The sequence below is a fragment of the Dendropsophus ebraccatus genome, chromosome 5 (assembly GCF_027789765.1).
Source record: "Dendropsophus ebraccatus isolate aDenEbr1 chromosome 5, aDenEbr1.pat, whole genome shotgun sequence".
Classification (NCBI taxonomy): Eukaryota; Metazoa; Chordata; class Amphibia; order Anura; family Hylidae; genus Dendropsophus; species Dendropsophus ebraccatus.
This window is the reverse complement of record NC_091458.1, coordinates 152,299,530-152,315,559: the sequence shown is the minus strand read 5'-3', so window position 1 is coordinate 152,315,559 and position 16,030 is coordinate 152,299,530. Positions and strand designations below refer to the sequence as shown.

Below are 16,030 nucleotides of genomic sequence, written 5' to 3'. Positions count from 1 at the left end.
TGTGTGAAATTCCTTGCCCATTCGGACTCTGGGACCAGTTCTTTTTCTTTCAAAATGAACTGTTGTTAGAAATTTATGAAGATTTCTACTTACAAATCTCCAGTACTTATCTGCTGCTGTATGTCCTGAAGGAAGTGGTGTATTCTTTTCAGTCTGACACAGTGCTCTCTGCTGCCACCTCTGTCCGTGTCAGGAACTGTCCAGAGCAGGAGAGGTTTTCTATGGGGATTTGCCCCTGCTCTGGACAGTTCCTGACATGGGCAATATACAATATGGCAGTAAAGAAAATAAGTCACACTTTAAATTAAACAAAACAGAAAAACCACACCACCACACTAGTAAATAAAATCAAACATATACTCAATTTGTGTACCCATTTACCATTTATTCAGCATGCCTTCTTCCTAAGAAACAAGGCTTGAAAAGTTTTCTCTAAAAAGAATACCATATTCTTAGTAACTGATATTACTATAATTTTAAAACAGGTACAGATATTTAAAAAAAAAAATCAAACAATTCTGGAAAAGAAAAATCAAAAGTATACCAAAACTGCTTTAGGGATGGCTTCGTGACTGAAGTTACACACAAAGTCAAAGTTCATCTTTTCTGAGAAGCTCAAACGCACAAGTATGGTGGATGGCAGCAGTATGTCGATATCCGAGAAGGCGGTAGCCTCCTAGCTATTATGTATCATTATAGCAGGTTTACACAGGGGTTTAGGAAAAAGAAATGATAGAAGGTAAAATATAAAATCAAAGATCTTTTAATACAGAAATATCTGGTTTCAGTGGAAAAAAAAAAAAGAAGTGTCTTCATTTCAGGACAAACCATATGATAGGAAAGTGTCTCCCCACATGTAGAAACAATCAGTCTAATCCAGTGACAAGCTGCCTTTCTCATCCTTATTTTCTGCTCCACTCTCGTCTTCCTCTATTTCTCCCTCCTCCCCGCTGAATTTGTCGTGAGCCCACTTTGGGCTGGTGCCCGGTTTTCGAAACAAGAACCTCCCCCTTCCACGAGTGAAACTGGCGCGGCCTCTCCCGCGATTCCCCCATTTTTCCTCGTTTTCCCCTTCCCGGTCGTCGTGCTGCAGAGAGATGAGAATGGATCAGGACGTGGTCACTGTAATGAACGGACGTCTCCACAAACTGTACTGTCCTTTAGAGGTTACCACCGCACCTGAAAATGAACATGTTGCTATAAGACGGTAACCATCCTTCAAATAGATTTTCCGCCATATGATACTTAAGGGTGGAGAAAACAAAAAAAAAAAAAAACGTAAAAGACGCACACACACAAAACATCCTCTAGAACTATGTCCCATGAGACCAATACTTCTATGCAACCATAGAAAGATACAAACTGTGGGAATCTTGATTTAATTGATAGGAAAAATGTAAAATTCTGGGTCAACTAAAAAGGTCTCCTCGGGCAGGCCTAGGTTGTCAGGGTGGTGAATGGCAGAGAATTAGGTGCTAAGCCCGTGGACATGTTGCTGCAAAGACATAAAAGGGACAATGTTGCTCCCTGCAAAAACACACCAGCAAATATGGAAATAAACTAAAGAAACACCATCCTAGTGGGACCAGGAGAGGAAGGAGGGATACATACCAAGTAATACTTTTTGCTTTTAGGGGTATACTCTGGGTCCCATTCTTCATCCCGGTTGCGCTTCTGGAAGTCATTGTTGTTGTTATTGTTATTTCCTGAAAAAGCCCCCCTGTTCCATGGCCTTGTCCCTCTTGCTCTGTATTGCTGTTGAGACAGGTATATAAAATAATTATATATATAAAAAAAAAATATATATATATATATATATATATATATATATATATATATATATATATATATATATATTACATACACACATATACATACACACACCTCTTTCTAAAAAAAAAAAAAAAAAAAAAAAAAGATTTGAATGAAAAAGATAAGTGACCCCCTATCATTCACTTTCCTAGGGAGTAGCGAGCAATGCATTTGTTACTCATTCATCAATGGCTTATTTACCTACAGACTTCCACAGATATACATTTTTCATAACAATGAAGAGATACCGACCCATCTTCCCGCAGCGTCACTGCTAACAGCCACCCATTGCTCCCAATCCAGTGACATCACGACTCATCTCACAAATGGCCACTCAGCCAGTCAGAGAGTGAGGCGGGACATCTCTCTAGTCACCGATTGGCTGGGCGGTTAGTTCCTGCTGAGTCGTGACGACACAGAAGGCCAAGAGAAACAGGATATCGAAGGCCAACAGCGAACGGTGGTGCTGGGAGGGCACAAGGACAGGTAAGTATCCATTGATTGGCAAGTTCCCATCACCTCCTGCCCTCTGTGATTTTTTTTTTTTACATTTTGCCAGAGTTTTACTTTAAATTGCCTAATTAAGGTTTTACACTACAATTTTGGTAAATATGGGCCAATATGTCAGCAACTAGATGGTGGCACATTTATCATCCGAAAGGTGTACCTGCTATATGAATGAAATGTTCTACAGCTTTCTAAGTGTACCCGTCATGAGGGCCGCTGCAGGATCAGCAATGATCACGGTTCAGGTCTCCATGGCTACGAGAACACATGACAGTAAAGCGTGTGACCCTTTCATTGGATCAGAATGGGGATCGCGTATTACGCTCTCATGCGTGTTTATAGCCATGGAGACCTGAACTTCTGCCGCAGTTGCCCTGGAAATTACTGGGGTGCATTAAGTCCTAGTTTACAGGTAGGTATTCTGTTTGTGTGGTTTGTCTTTTTATGCATAGTTTAAAGGGTATTGCATGTTATGTGTCATTCATCAATTGCAACTTGTTAAAAACAAAAAATTAGCCAAGCTCCCATAAAATTTATAAACTGATGCCCATTTTATTGTATACTACGACTCATGATCAAAGCTTTACAAGACAGCGTAAAAGCAAGGGCAATTTTATTGTAATGAAAGATTTTTAACAGACACTTTGCTGAATATAAGTTGGTTACATATCAAATTCAAACACATGGGCTTGTTTGCTTATAAAAGATTAGGGCAATGCGCAAACGTCCGAGTCGGCAAGCTGACTATATACCACGGACCGCACTCCTAATCTCTAATGGAACTCTCAGCATCATGATTTATTATGATCCCGGGAGCTCCGAAACAGCTGCAGTTCTATGCTGCTGAACTGATACGGCTGTGCCAATACAGGGGAACGGGGCTCTAACCGTTTCGGATCTCCTGGCATCATAATAAATCATGATGCTGAGAGTTCCATAAGAGATCAAGAGTGCAGTCCATAGTGTACAGTCAACTTGTGGACTGTATATCCCAGGCATCCGCCTTACTTCCTCACCCTCCCTAGCTGTATATTAACACTTCACCATTCTGTAGGTAATACAGGTCACAGAGGTGAAAGGCATTCCAAATGGAGACTTCACTGTCATTTTCAGTGTTCTAGCTGCTCCAATGTTAAAAAAAAAAACTGGAAGGCAGGGGGTGCATGAACATAACCAAATCAACAAACCTATCCTCATGCCCTGTAGCCGGTCCAGCTGACAGCCACCGACCTCCTGCAGCAACGTCCCCAGCTGGGCTATTGCCCAATCAGTAACTGCTGGAAGAGCCGCTGTCCGTCAGTGAGACCCAGGAGGGGCACGGAGACAAGTATACATTGCTTATTAATTTCCGGCACCATCTGGCTGTTTTTATTTCCATGGGACTTCCCATTTATGATAAATCCAGTGCAGCAACTCTGCTACCCGGAAAGACAGGCATAGCTTACAAAAGTCCCCCGAGCTCTTCCACGATCACCGGCTCCTTGGTAATCCTTGTTTCCTAAACGTGAACTTTCATCTTTGTCTTCGTTTTCAGGGGGAAATTCATCTGTCCCTGCAGCCCGCATAGAATGGGAGGAATGTGAAGAAGAGGAGGAGGAGCGGGATCGCTCACGCACTTTCCTATGCTTCCTACAGAAGAGGGGGGGAAACAAAAACACACTTACAAAAAAAAAAAAAAAAAAAAAATATGGACACACTCCACCATATCTTAGTTCCCTGAAACAGTTGTACTAGTTTTCCAGTAATAAGGGATCAACTCTATATATATAATTTTTTTTTAATTATTATTCTTTCCCCACTATATAGCAAGGGGAGTTGAAATTCTAGTTGTCAGTAGTGATGAGCGAATAGTGAGATATTCGAATTTTCGATATTCGTACGAATATCTCATGAATATTCGATCCCATTAAAGTCTATGGGAACAAGTATTCGATTAGTGAAAAACATCTATTTGACCATTTGGAGGGTGAAACCGGAAGCTGGGGGATCTGAACGCTTATCGAATATTTATCGAATATTCGTACGAATATCGAATATCTCACTATTCCATCGATCGAACAGTATTCGCTCATCACTAGTTGTCAGTGCAAATAACGTGAGTTTTTTTATATTTTTGCCCTTTAAAAGTAAAGATTTTGGATTTTATTGGCACAACCCTGGGGGTACATAGAATATACTTATTAACCAACTTTTATCATTCTGGTGGGGAGAAGTAGCAATAAGTTATTTTTCTTCAATCCAAGGCCCTATTCACATGTCACAGTATATACCGAATAATCGTTTGGCGAACAATTGATTTTCTTTTTGAGACGATAAATCGCTATGAAAAGTTAATATGCTCGTAATTGCGTTTGTCTATATCCTGTGAATATTCGTAGTTGTGTTCGTATCTATATACTGTGAACGATGAGTGTTTACACTGAAAGACTTGAGAACGATTAACAAGGATTTTGAGGTCTTCTCAAAAGATGCAATTAACGGTGTACTAATTTTAATTTGTAGCTTGATCGGTGCCGCGATTACACCAGAAGATTAATCGCTTAAATTCCAATGGTTTAACAATTTTTTTTGTGCGATAATCGGCCTGGGTAAAAGGCCCTAAAAGGGGTTGTCCAGCGAAAATCTTTTTCGTTCAAATTAACTGGTGTCAGAAAGTTATATATATTTGTCATTTATTTCTATTAAAAAAATCTCAAGGCTTCCCATATTTATTATCTGCTGTATGTCCTGCAGGAAATGTTTTATTTTCAGTCTGACACAGCGCTCTCTGCTGACATCTCTGGCTGAGACAGAAACTTTCTCGGTTTTCTATGAATCCCCATAGAAAACCTCTCCTGCTCTGGACAGTTCCAGTCTTGGCCAGGGATGTCAGCAGAGAGCAGTGTGTCAGACTGAAAATAAAACATTTCCTGCAGGACATGCAGCAGCTAATAAGTATGGGAAGCCTTGAAATTTTTTTAATAGAAGTAAGAGGGAGACGCTGACATGGGTGAGTGGTGATTTGATTACAGGCTCACAGGGTTTATGGTTCTCTTGGGTGGAAGTTAGGAGATAGTCCCCATTGTGGGAAGCTTGTACTTGGTCTTATCCCATCCCCCTGTGTATAACCTATGTTTACACTGCACTGAGCACTTTCGGAGCAGTTGCCTGTTTCAGCCTATGCTACCCATCTCACTGTCAGTTTATCTGGATTGCCATAAAACACCATGTAATGTAGTTTTTTATATTTTTTATCATGAGCAGTGTTATTGATTAATAAAGATTTCTTGTCATTATATTTGGTCCTTTTTTGTATATAAGGTATTATTATGGACTAAAAGTTTGGTTAAATGGACATTAGGCTAGTGTTATGCTGAGAAAGGGTGGTGCATGTCCAGTAGAATTTAAGTGTATAATTTAAATCTATATAACTTTCTGACACCAGTTGATTTGAATGAAAAAGATTTTCGCTGGACAACCCCTGGCTGTGTCTGCAGCAAAGTGCCTGTCCATGTTATGCTGACAAGCTCAATACACTGCACTAGTATGGTGTATTATAGTAGTGGTCTGATGATCACTGTAAAAGTGAAAGGAAAACTAAATACACATATTGGGTATCGCCAAGTTACTGCTTGGTCATTAGGGCCCAGAATGTTTGCTGGGGAAAGAGATGAAATGGAAAAACTTGCAAACTTATAAAGTACGTACTTGTGCTTCTTGGAGGACTTTCTGGGCTTCTCTGGTTTCTCAGGTGACCTTTCCCTGGAACGGCTTGAATCTCTGGAATCCCCAGAGTCACGTGAATGGTCACGCTTGTCCTTATGTTTTTTGCGGCGCTCAATATCCTGCCGCAGATCTGAAGGCTCCTCTCTGTATTTTCCCTCTCCCTAGGGTAACACAGGAAAAGGTTACACTAAACTTTTGGTAATTTGAAACTACAGAAAAGTTTTCTTCTTTATTCACAAAGTTTTGTAGCATCACGACTAAAGAATTCATTAGACTACAACATGTGTTGCATCCCCTAGACCTCCACTGATAGAGGGGTGTAACCCAATTACAAGTAATTCACATTTTATAATACAAATCGGCATAAACACAACTGTGGCCGGAAGGCATTTGTGACGATCATGCATTATCCCGGGAAACTTATAAACTGAAAGATTTCTAAACAAAAATAATACGATTTAATGTACAAATACAGGTAGTCTTTAAGTAGATTTAGCATGTGTTATTAGTTTATATAAATCACCAAAAACTCAGATCTTCTAGCCAGACCCAAGAATTGGCTTTTTAACATGGTTTTCACAAACAAGCCCAATACATATATAATTGAATTAAAATGGGTCATACACATAACATTAAAAGGGGTTATCCAGTGCTACAAAATCATGGCCACTTTCTTTCAGAGACAGCCCCGCTCTTGTTTCCAGTTCAGGTGCGGTTTGCAAATTAAGCTCCATTCACTTCAATGGAACTGAGCAGCAAAACCCCGCCCAAGCTGGAGACAAGAGCGGGGCTGTCTCTGGAAGAAAGTGGCCATGTTTTTGTAGCGCTGGATAGGATAACCCCTTTAAAGTCTAAAAAGCTTGTGTATCTTCTGACAGCAGATGTCGGGGGGGGGGGGGTGGATCAGACTTTTTCACCTTTAAATAACCATATGACATAAATTCATGCCACCTACTTTAAGAGGCAGTCAGAAAAAAATAAAAAAAATTGACGTCAGTGTCAGACCCCCGAACAATTGTGAACGAGCCGGGAGAGGTCTCCCTCAGTGCAGTCACAAGGTGGCTTCATACTGAAAGTCTATGGGGCACAGAGCTGTCATGCGGCCCTCTCCTCACTCATTCTATTGACAGGGCAGGGTCTGAACACTCCGATAAAAACTTTTTGACATATCAAAAGTTTTTATTTTTTGGTGACAGGTACACTTTAAAATAAATCCACCACCATATATACCAATAGGAATGTATTAGTACTTTACATCTAGCAATTACAGCTACAAACCAAGATTTCGGATGGTGCGCATGCAACTTGAATTTGTAAATAATAGCCGATGCTGAATTGAGCAGCCGCCACTATTCTACAATGGAAACATGTGCAGAGAAAAACAAAGAACCTTGCGTCGCAATGACAGGATAAGTGGAACACAGACACCTCCTACATATGGCACGGCTTATACTGTGGCAATGTAAAAGTGTGCCTTGAGGTATCAAAAATGAAGGCTAAAAACTGACCGGCCCAAGATGTGACCTGCGGGTGCTTCTGTCTGGTGCATGTACCAAATTGTAAACAAAGAACATGTCACATGACTAAGCGACCTGTGGTGTACGGTATTGGGTATCTGTTATACCAGGGTGTTTGACTAGCAAGGTAACCAAAGCAATTGCCAGGAAGAGATTCTCTAAAAAGCCTTTACACAGGGTGATCGTTGGCCAATAACGGCCCAGAAATCAGCCAATGAACTGGCGCAAATACTCATCATGCAGCCACAAACCTCCCTACACGTACAGGAGATGTGTGGCCAATAATAATGTAAGTGGACAACCCATTGCCAATAACCGAGCCCTGTAATAGGATCCTTTAATTATCCCTAATGTATTAACCATCAGGCACTTATCGGAAAAGACCCCCGGGTCATAATTACCTGTGTTCTTACATCCCAGTGATCACGGCTCCTGTTCACAGGACATGTCCATTATCCTGAGCTATCATAGGGCTATAGGGTCGCTCTAAAGATTTTACATTATCTCAGCATAGAGACACCAAGCTCCAGATGACCTTTAAAATAACTGCAAATGGCTTGGTACATGAGAAGTCCGTATGCATTATAATTATATGCTGCTTCTACTTCCCTATGATCGGGCCATCGGTTTGTGTTTTGGGAAGGAAACAACAATCACTGGGGACATGGGTGGGGGTAGGACTGGCCCCCCACCCCCGGTCTCATTTTATGTGTGTGTTTGGGAGCCAAAGGCACAAAATAAACCTATAAACTTGGAGCCTTACACACAATAATTGTTTTCCTCATTTAATTGTGTTTTCTTCATGTGCAGCAACCATCTCACCATCAGCGCCGCTACAAGAAAATGGCTCATTGACTTACATGGTAAACGATTAGGGCCATCACCTAATATCTATGATGCGGTCCTGTGTTATCTGCCTCCACCTTTGTAACAGAGGAGATACTCTGGCTATGAGTATAAAGGGGTATTCTGAAAGGATTTTTTTTTTTTTTTAACATGAACTGGTTTAAGAAATTTACACAGATTTGTAAATTATTTCTCAGCTGCAGGAAGTGGTGTATTATCTCCAGTCTGACACATTGCTCTCTGCTGCCCCCTCTGTCCATGCCAGGAACTGTCCAGAGGAGAGGTTTTCTATGGGGATTCGCTACTGCTCTGGACAGTTCCTGACATGGACAGAGGGAGCAGCAGAGAGCAATGTGTCAGACTGGAGAGAATACACCACGTCCTGCAGGACATACCGCAGCTGATAAGTACTGGAGATTTTTTTTAAATAGAAGTAATTTATAAATCTGTATAACTTTCTGACACCAGTCAGCCAAATAAATTCTCCAGAGTACCCCTTTAATGAACTGGAAACAACAAACTGAGGCTTAAGTTTCTAATACACAGGGAGACTGTGAGAAGCAAATTAGCGATGTCAGCGCTATTACACACGGTGGCAGCGAGCGGGTGAGTCCAGGAGGGGGGCGGCTGCCCGTGTAATCACTAGATTGTCAGGGCAGCCAATAGCATATAGCAGCAATCTGCTGCCGTCGCTCCATGGTATAGGACACGTTGAAAGACAAACAACTACAACGATCAGCCGACATCATTCATGACAGCTGCTCGTTGTGTTCTATTACACAGGCCGATAATAGTTCTGTGTAATAGGGCCTTTAGTGGTCAGAACTGCAGGATTTACATACACTGGAAATGTACAATGAAGAGAAAAACAAAATGGTATATTACATGTTTAATAAAACCCATTGACTTATAAATGTATCATCTTCTGACACCAGATTCCCTTTGGAAAACAGGATCATCCCAGATGTCTCTTCCTTTTCCTTTTTTACTATCAGAAGGCAGACGTCATAAGCACTGTGCAGTTCCCGTAACACGACATCTTGGGTGAAGTGAGCGGCTTTTTATCTATAGGCTACGAATTCATACTTTTTCAAGCAGATGTAATACAAGGTCACAGTTCATTTAAAAAGGAGGGGGAAAAAAATAAAAATATATATATATAAAAAAAAATCACCGGAACGCAACCAATGAGTAGGTGGAAATGCCACCGTTCAGGGCATGCAACCAGCTGATATTAACAAAATGTGTCTGGTATACAATAGAGTGAAATACTTACAAGCAGAACCCAAAAATACATTAGGCTCATTTGCTCATCACTGGAGATTTTGGTTCCAAAATTCCTCTGTCTTTCAAGTTCAACCACAATAGACCTTGGAGTGATTTCATTTTTACCATATCCTAAACCACTTCACAAAGGTTGTTGATATATAGATTTTGATTTATTAAACATTTAACACTTTGCAGTTCATTTTTTAGACATATTTCACATCCTTAAAAGAAAAACACAAACTTAAGTAGAGAGCAAGACAGAAGCATCGATAGAAAATACCTAAAGTAGATTGCAGGCTTTTTATTTTAGGTCAAAGTCACAAAAAAAATTTAGACACGGGGCTTTACCTTGTGGCTCCCTTCTTTTGATTGTTTGGCTTCTTCCTGCATTATCCCATGTTTTCTAAAAGCACTAGGAGAAATGTCAATTCTCCTGGACAAAATGTAAAAAAAAAAAAAAAAAGTTAAAAATTAAAAATTGGTAAGCGATAGAAGCTGAACTTGTCTGAAAGCAGAGCATCAATGCAAGTGGCGTATCAAAGAAAACGCATCGGATAGGTGGTACCTATGAATTTCTGGGCTCTTGCGCGTTTTCGATGGCTCCTGTTCTTTTGTTTTCTTTAAATAAGAGGAGAAACGTTCACTCAGTGTCATTACTGAGGGACCAAAATGGTGCTCTGTCGAAAAAACGGGAGAACATAGTTTTGTCAAGTGAAAGAAGAAAGCTAACAATCTCTATTTTCCATAAATTAGTAAGTCTACACATTCATAGTATTCACATTTGTTTAGCCTTCCTTAGTCTAGGTTAAAGGGGTTATCCAGCGAAAATCTTTTTCTTTCAAATCAACTGATATCAGCAAGGTATAGAATATAGAAAGAATATAGATTGTCCAGTGCTTATTAGCTGCTGTATGTCCTGCAAGAAGTGTTTTATTTTCAGTCTGACACAGTGCTCTCTGCTGACATCTCTGTCCGAGACAGGAACTCTGTCTGAGTCTTCTATGAATCCCCATAGAAAACCTCTCCTACTCTGGACAGTTCTTGTCTTGGCCAGAGATGTCAGTAGAGAGCACTGTGTCAGACTGAAAATAAAACATTTCCTGCAGGACAAACAGCAGCTAATAGGTATGGGAAGATTTGAGATTTTGTAATAGAAGTAAATTATAAATCTATATAACTTTCTAACCCCAGTTGATTTGAAAGAAAAAGATTTTCGCTACTCCAGTGTTATACGACTCCACAAGATTAGGAAGGCTATTTGAAGACTTTATCCACACATTTAAAGGGGTATTCCACTTAAACATAACTTTTCATATGCCTGAGGCTGCAGCGACCTTAATTTACAATGCCCCATGACACATGCGCCATTCACGGTGGGTCCCAGCTATCAGTGATATCCGGGGACCTGCAGCAACTCTCACCACCGGAGATGCGCTCAGCATTGTCAGCACGACCACAACATCTATAGGGCTTCAGACAGAACTCTCCCTCTACATAGGCAGAATTCTTTGCCCGTAACCATCGGGCCTCTATCTACGGAGCCCAGCAGGGAAGGGGAGGGAGGTAAGGCCGAGGCACCATTGCGTGCGGCCATGAGCTCTGCCCCCTCCCCTCTCTCCCTTGCCATTAAAACAAGATTCTAACAGGGGCAGGGGACAGAGATATGGACACGGTCATTATGATCCCACAAGCTGATGTCCAAAAACGACCTGAGGGATCAATGACCCATGATTGTGAAAAGCTCAAATTCAGAAATAATGTGCACGTACACTCTTACTGATTCATATCTAGTCAAGTGAAAAAACGAGCAGCCACGCACAGAGACTACAACACATCTTATAGCACACAAATATTACAGCTTTATCGGCTTCTTTACCTTTTACATGATGCACAATGGTCACGATGTGTTGGGCGAACAGCTCGGATGGGCTGCGCTGAGGTTGGGCAGATTGGATGTGTTGGAAAATCGACTTGAACTCCTGATCCTTCTTGTTGCTGTGAACAAGGTCACGAGACAGTTTCCGCTCATGAGCCATTACTCCGCTCGGACTGTAAGAGAGGAAACAAAAGCATCAAATTATTTACAGTAAAGAAAGGCCTCATCTGCGCTGTATGTCCCACCTCGACAGGAACGGGGATTTAATGTCACTTTATTCCTGTAAATTAAGTAAAACATCACGGCCCGGATTTACCCAAGTGTAAAACAAAAACTAATGTGAAGTGCTTCTAATATCCAGTCACAGATGAGTTTCCCATTTTACCAGAGCTCTGGGCAGTTTATACTTGTCCTTATGGTACACATTTTGATAAATAGGTTTTTGTATGTATTTAACCCCTTAAGGACACAGGTAATTTTCGTTTTTGCACTTTTAATTCTTCCTCCTGTGCGTAGCGCTTGCATTATTTCACCTACAGACCCATATGAGCTCAGATAGGATTACTTTACTTTTAAAAAATGTAAACTTTTAAAAAATAAGTGTTTAAAATTGTTCTATTCTGATCCTTATAACACTTAGATTTTCTGGTCTATGGGGCTGTGTGAGGGTTTATTCTCTTTGCGCCATAATCTGTACTTTTTATCGGTCCCTCACTTGCATATATGCGACTTTTTCGTCACTTTTTTTATTGGATTATTTCTGGAGGTGACCTTGGCACTTATGCCATTTACTGTGCGATATTATGTAATAATTTAATAGTTCAGGCAATTCTGCACATGGCGAAAGCAATTTTTTTGTTGATTTTTTTTCAATTAAAAAATAAGAAAAAGAAAAGGGGGTGACAAACTTTAATTATATATTATATATTTATAGGAGGTTTTTTTTATTTATGACTTTTTTTTCCTCATATTTCTCATTCATTTGTATGTATTTTACACTCATTTGCTCATAGAGACCAATGCAACACATTGGTATTGCACTGATCGGTCTTTTGTCTCGATAGCATAACAGATTGGCTTCCTACAATCACATCCCTATGTACCCTGTCAACAACGGCATGATGGTTATACCAATCAATAAGAAGTTAATGTAACCCCTGAAGCATCTGTTTAGAGATGCATAAGCTCAGGTGCTCCACTGCCATTCAGGACAATTACAGTATAATGCATGAGACATTATCTCCTATAACAGCCAGAGCGACACAAGTACCCAGAAACATTTTGCTTTGGGGAAACTGAAGTATGCATGGTTATTGGTTACCAAGTCCCGTCCTATCTGACCCAAGGTAAATAAAAAAACAAACAAAAAAAAAAAACTCACCGTGCAAGATCCTCATCGAATGAATCCAATCGTATGCTAGGACCCATTTCTCTGCTAACCGAGAAATTAGATTTGGAGAAAGACAGATCCTCCTTGGACAGCAGCTTCTCCCTGCTCTCTGAGGATTTCCGAGATGGAGGAGACTCGCTCCTTTCCTTTGACGCCTTGAAACTTGTAACCCTAAAATTTTTCTCAGGTAGAAAGCCTTTATGGGCAGACTTAGAGGCCTTCTCCTCCTTTTTGGATTTTTCTGCATAAAGTTCATCCTCCATATCCTCAGACTTTTTGCGTTTTTCCTTAGTGCTAGGAATGAAAGACAATTCTTCCCATTTGGCCGGATCATATGGATCTTGACTCTTAGAATCACTATCGGAGTCTTTCCTTGCTCGACCCTTTTTCTCCAGCTCCGCTTCCTCTTTTGCGTATCGCAATTCGGCCAATTTCAATTTCTCCAACTCCTCTCGCATTTTATAGCGCTTTGGGGACATACTCTTTTTATAAGCCCTCTCCAGCTCGCTCATAGCAAAATCGGTAGGGCTGCTACGATCCTTCAGTTTCTCCAGCTTTTCTTTTTCCTTCCCATTCTCTTTCTCCAGCTCCAAGGCCTTATTTTTCTGCTCTTCCATGAACCTTTAGGATAAAAGGAAAAAAATATATATATGGATACATCCAATACAATAGAAAACAGGGATATTAGGTACATCAGGAGGTCTCAGCGATGACTGACACACATTTTAGGTGACCTACCAGGATGACGGCAATCTGACTATCATGAATGTAAGACACAAATGGTGGTACGTTACAAAACTGCATTGGAAGGTAACGTCACGTGGAATAAAACTGGCTTGGAAAGTAGTGGTCACATATGAAGACAAATGACAAAAACAGATACTTACCACGACTCATCCTAAACTTTTCTGCTTTAAATCCAAACTACAGCGGTCAGTATACCAACCTGAAGCCAGCAGAGCAGCAGTTTTGAAAGTGCTTTTATATCTGATAACTTTATTTGATCAGAATTCTATGACCAAGATATATATATATTTTCTCTTTCAGGTGGTTTCTCTTAAAATAAAACCACACACACACAAACCAGAATATAATGCCTCAACAGGCAAAAAAATACTGCAAGGAGGAGGAAAGCTTCCTAGAGGATATAAAAACAGCGTGCACACTGTAATAAGATAAAAATAAATAAAAAAAATTATATATATTTGGACAAGTGTAATAAAGAGGAGACACATGTATTAGTTTGGGTAAAACCTGATTGTCTGGGTAAAATATAAAAAATAAAAAAATCAGTGGGTGGTGTAAACATAAGTTAGTGTCATCCTGGTTCCCTCGCAGAAGATGCTTTCACTCCCCTGCTGGTCCCCATCTCCCACTTCCTGTGAAGTGACATCACTACAGGAAGTACCCGCTCAGCCAATCAGTGACTGCATCGGTGTTCAGTGGGCAGTTTCTGTAATGACGTCACAGGAACCAGGAGATAGCGGAAGCCAGCCAGGGACTTGTTTATTATGGTTATATCAACACCTGCTGTCCTGCATATGTTCATTTTGCCTGCACAATCCCCTTAAGGCCTCATAGTTCTACTGTGCTTATTAAAATGTTTAAGCACAGACTGAAAGGATCAGGACTGGTTAATGACACAGCATTCCTTTTTTTTTTTTTTTTTTAAGATATGAGATGTATGATGTAGCTACCAAACAAAATGTTAAAAGGGGTATTTTATTCAGGTAAATTACACGGTGAATCATCCCCCCCCCCCCCTTGGAGACTAATAATTCATTCCATACAAGTCTAACTTTTCTGTCTCCTTACCCCAGTTCTGAGCTCCTGTTTTCTGCTAAAGTAACAGAAATTTGTGCATCAGCTTTTCTCTCCTTTCTCTCCTCTTTTCTCTCTGTAATGCCCGGAGGTTATTCTAAGGTAAGTGATCTTACTATTAACCATCCCGACATTGCAGAGCACAGAGCCAGCCAGGAAAACTGTTTACATGAGCTGTCTCAGAATTGAAGGGGGAGGAGAGGGAGATGGAGAGAAAAGCTCACACAGTTTTGTGTGTCTTAAGCAGAACTGGGGAAGGTAGACAGAAAAGGTGAAAACATGTACCTCTTTAAAGTGACACTGTCACCCCCTTTGTTCATTTTGACATCTCTACACAGGTGTAAAGGGTAAATTTAGTGTTTTTCATACCTTATTTCATATCATATGTCATGGTGCTTGTTCAAGTAAAAAGTGTCCTTTTATCATCAGCAGATTGTATTAAGTGGGCGTGGCCTCGCGGCACTAGCGCCACATAACCCCGCCCACAACGGCACAATTGGCCCCGCCCCTCGCCGGCCATTGGAACAGGCTGGCCGAAAGGTCTAGACTCCACCCCCTTTACGTTGGACAACCAATGGGCGTCAAGGGGGCGGGGCCAACCGTGCCGTTGTGGGCGGGGTTATGTGGCGCTAGTGCCGCGAGGCCACGCCCACTTAATACAATCTGCAGTTGATAAAAGGACACTTTTTACTTGAACAAGCACCATGACGTATGATATGAAATAAGATATGAAAAACACTAAATTTACCCTTTACACCTGTGTAGAGATGTCAGAATGCACTAAGGGGGTGACGGTGTCACTTTAAGCTTCACTGGCTACTGGAACAGAAAGCTTCAGAATCTCCATCTAAAAAATAGTGACATCGGCATATGGTAATAAAAGTGATCTCCCTACAATGTAGGCTTGTTTATATAGAGAGAAAAAAAAAAAAAAAAAAAAAAAGATATTGGCTATTATATATGCATGCAATGGCAAATTTCCGATACAGGAAAAGTATAAAAGGTCACATTCGCATAATATGTTTTTTGGCAACTTTTTTTTTTTTATTCGCCAAATGTATCCATAAGTCCCTGATAAATGTTCTTGTGGAGTAAGCAGGGTCTCCATGCGCCCTTGTAATTTTCATATGATTGTATAGGAAAATGCAGTTTATGTACTTTACAATGGGAGCAAATTGCTGACTGTAGGTCTATAAAGAGGCATAGATCAAAGGTACGTTGGGAATTACTTCTCACAGGGTGACGAGAAGCGTGAACAGAGCCTATAAGAAGGGATTCTAGTCCCAT

The 16,030-nt window shown here is 40.6% G+C and overlaps 1 protein-coding gene across 5 annotated transcripts in view; it reads right to left on the bottom strand.

Moving 5' to 3' along the window:
• Positions 1–364: 364 nt before the first annotated feature.
• Positions 365–16,030, bottom strand: part of THRAP3 (thyroid hormone receptor associated protein 3) — a 53,247-nt gene continuing 37,581 nt past the window's right edge. For 3 of the 5 annotated variants that reach the window (XM_069971663.1, XM_069971664.1, XM_069971665.1), the window contains 8 exons: positions 12,914–13,543; positions 11,533–11,705; positions 10,222–10,333; positions 10,005–10,089; positions 6,007–6,185; positions 3,765–3,948; positions 1,612–1,755; positions 365–1,087 (listed from right to left, as the gene is read on the bottom strand). In XM_069971663.1, the coding sequence (XP_069827764.1) occupies positions 872–1,087; positions 1,612–1,755; positions 3,765–3,948; positions 6,007–6,185; positions 10,005–10,089; positions 10,222–10,333; positions 11,533–11,705; positions 12,914–13,543 (1,723 nt within the window). In that variant the 3' untranslated portion in view covers positions 365–871. Of the gene's footprint in view, positions 1,180–1,239; positions 1,496–1,611; positions 1,756–3,764; positions 3,949–6,006; positions 6,186–10,004; positions 10,090–10,221; positions 10,334–11,532; positions 11,706–12,913; positions 13,544–16,030 lie in introns of those variants that run through there. The other 2 variants (XM_069971667.1, XM_069971666.1) reach the window with 2 other exon arrangements.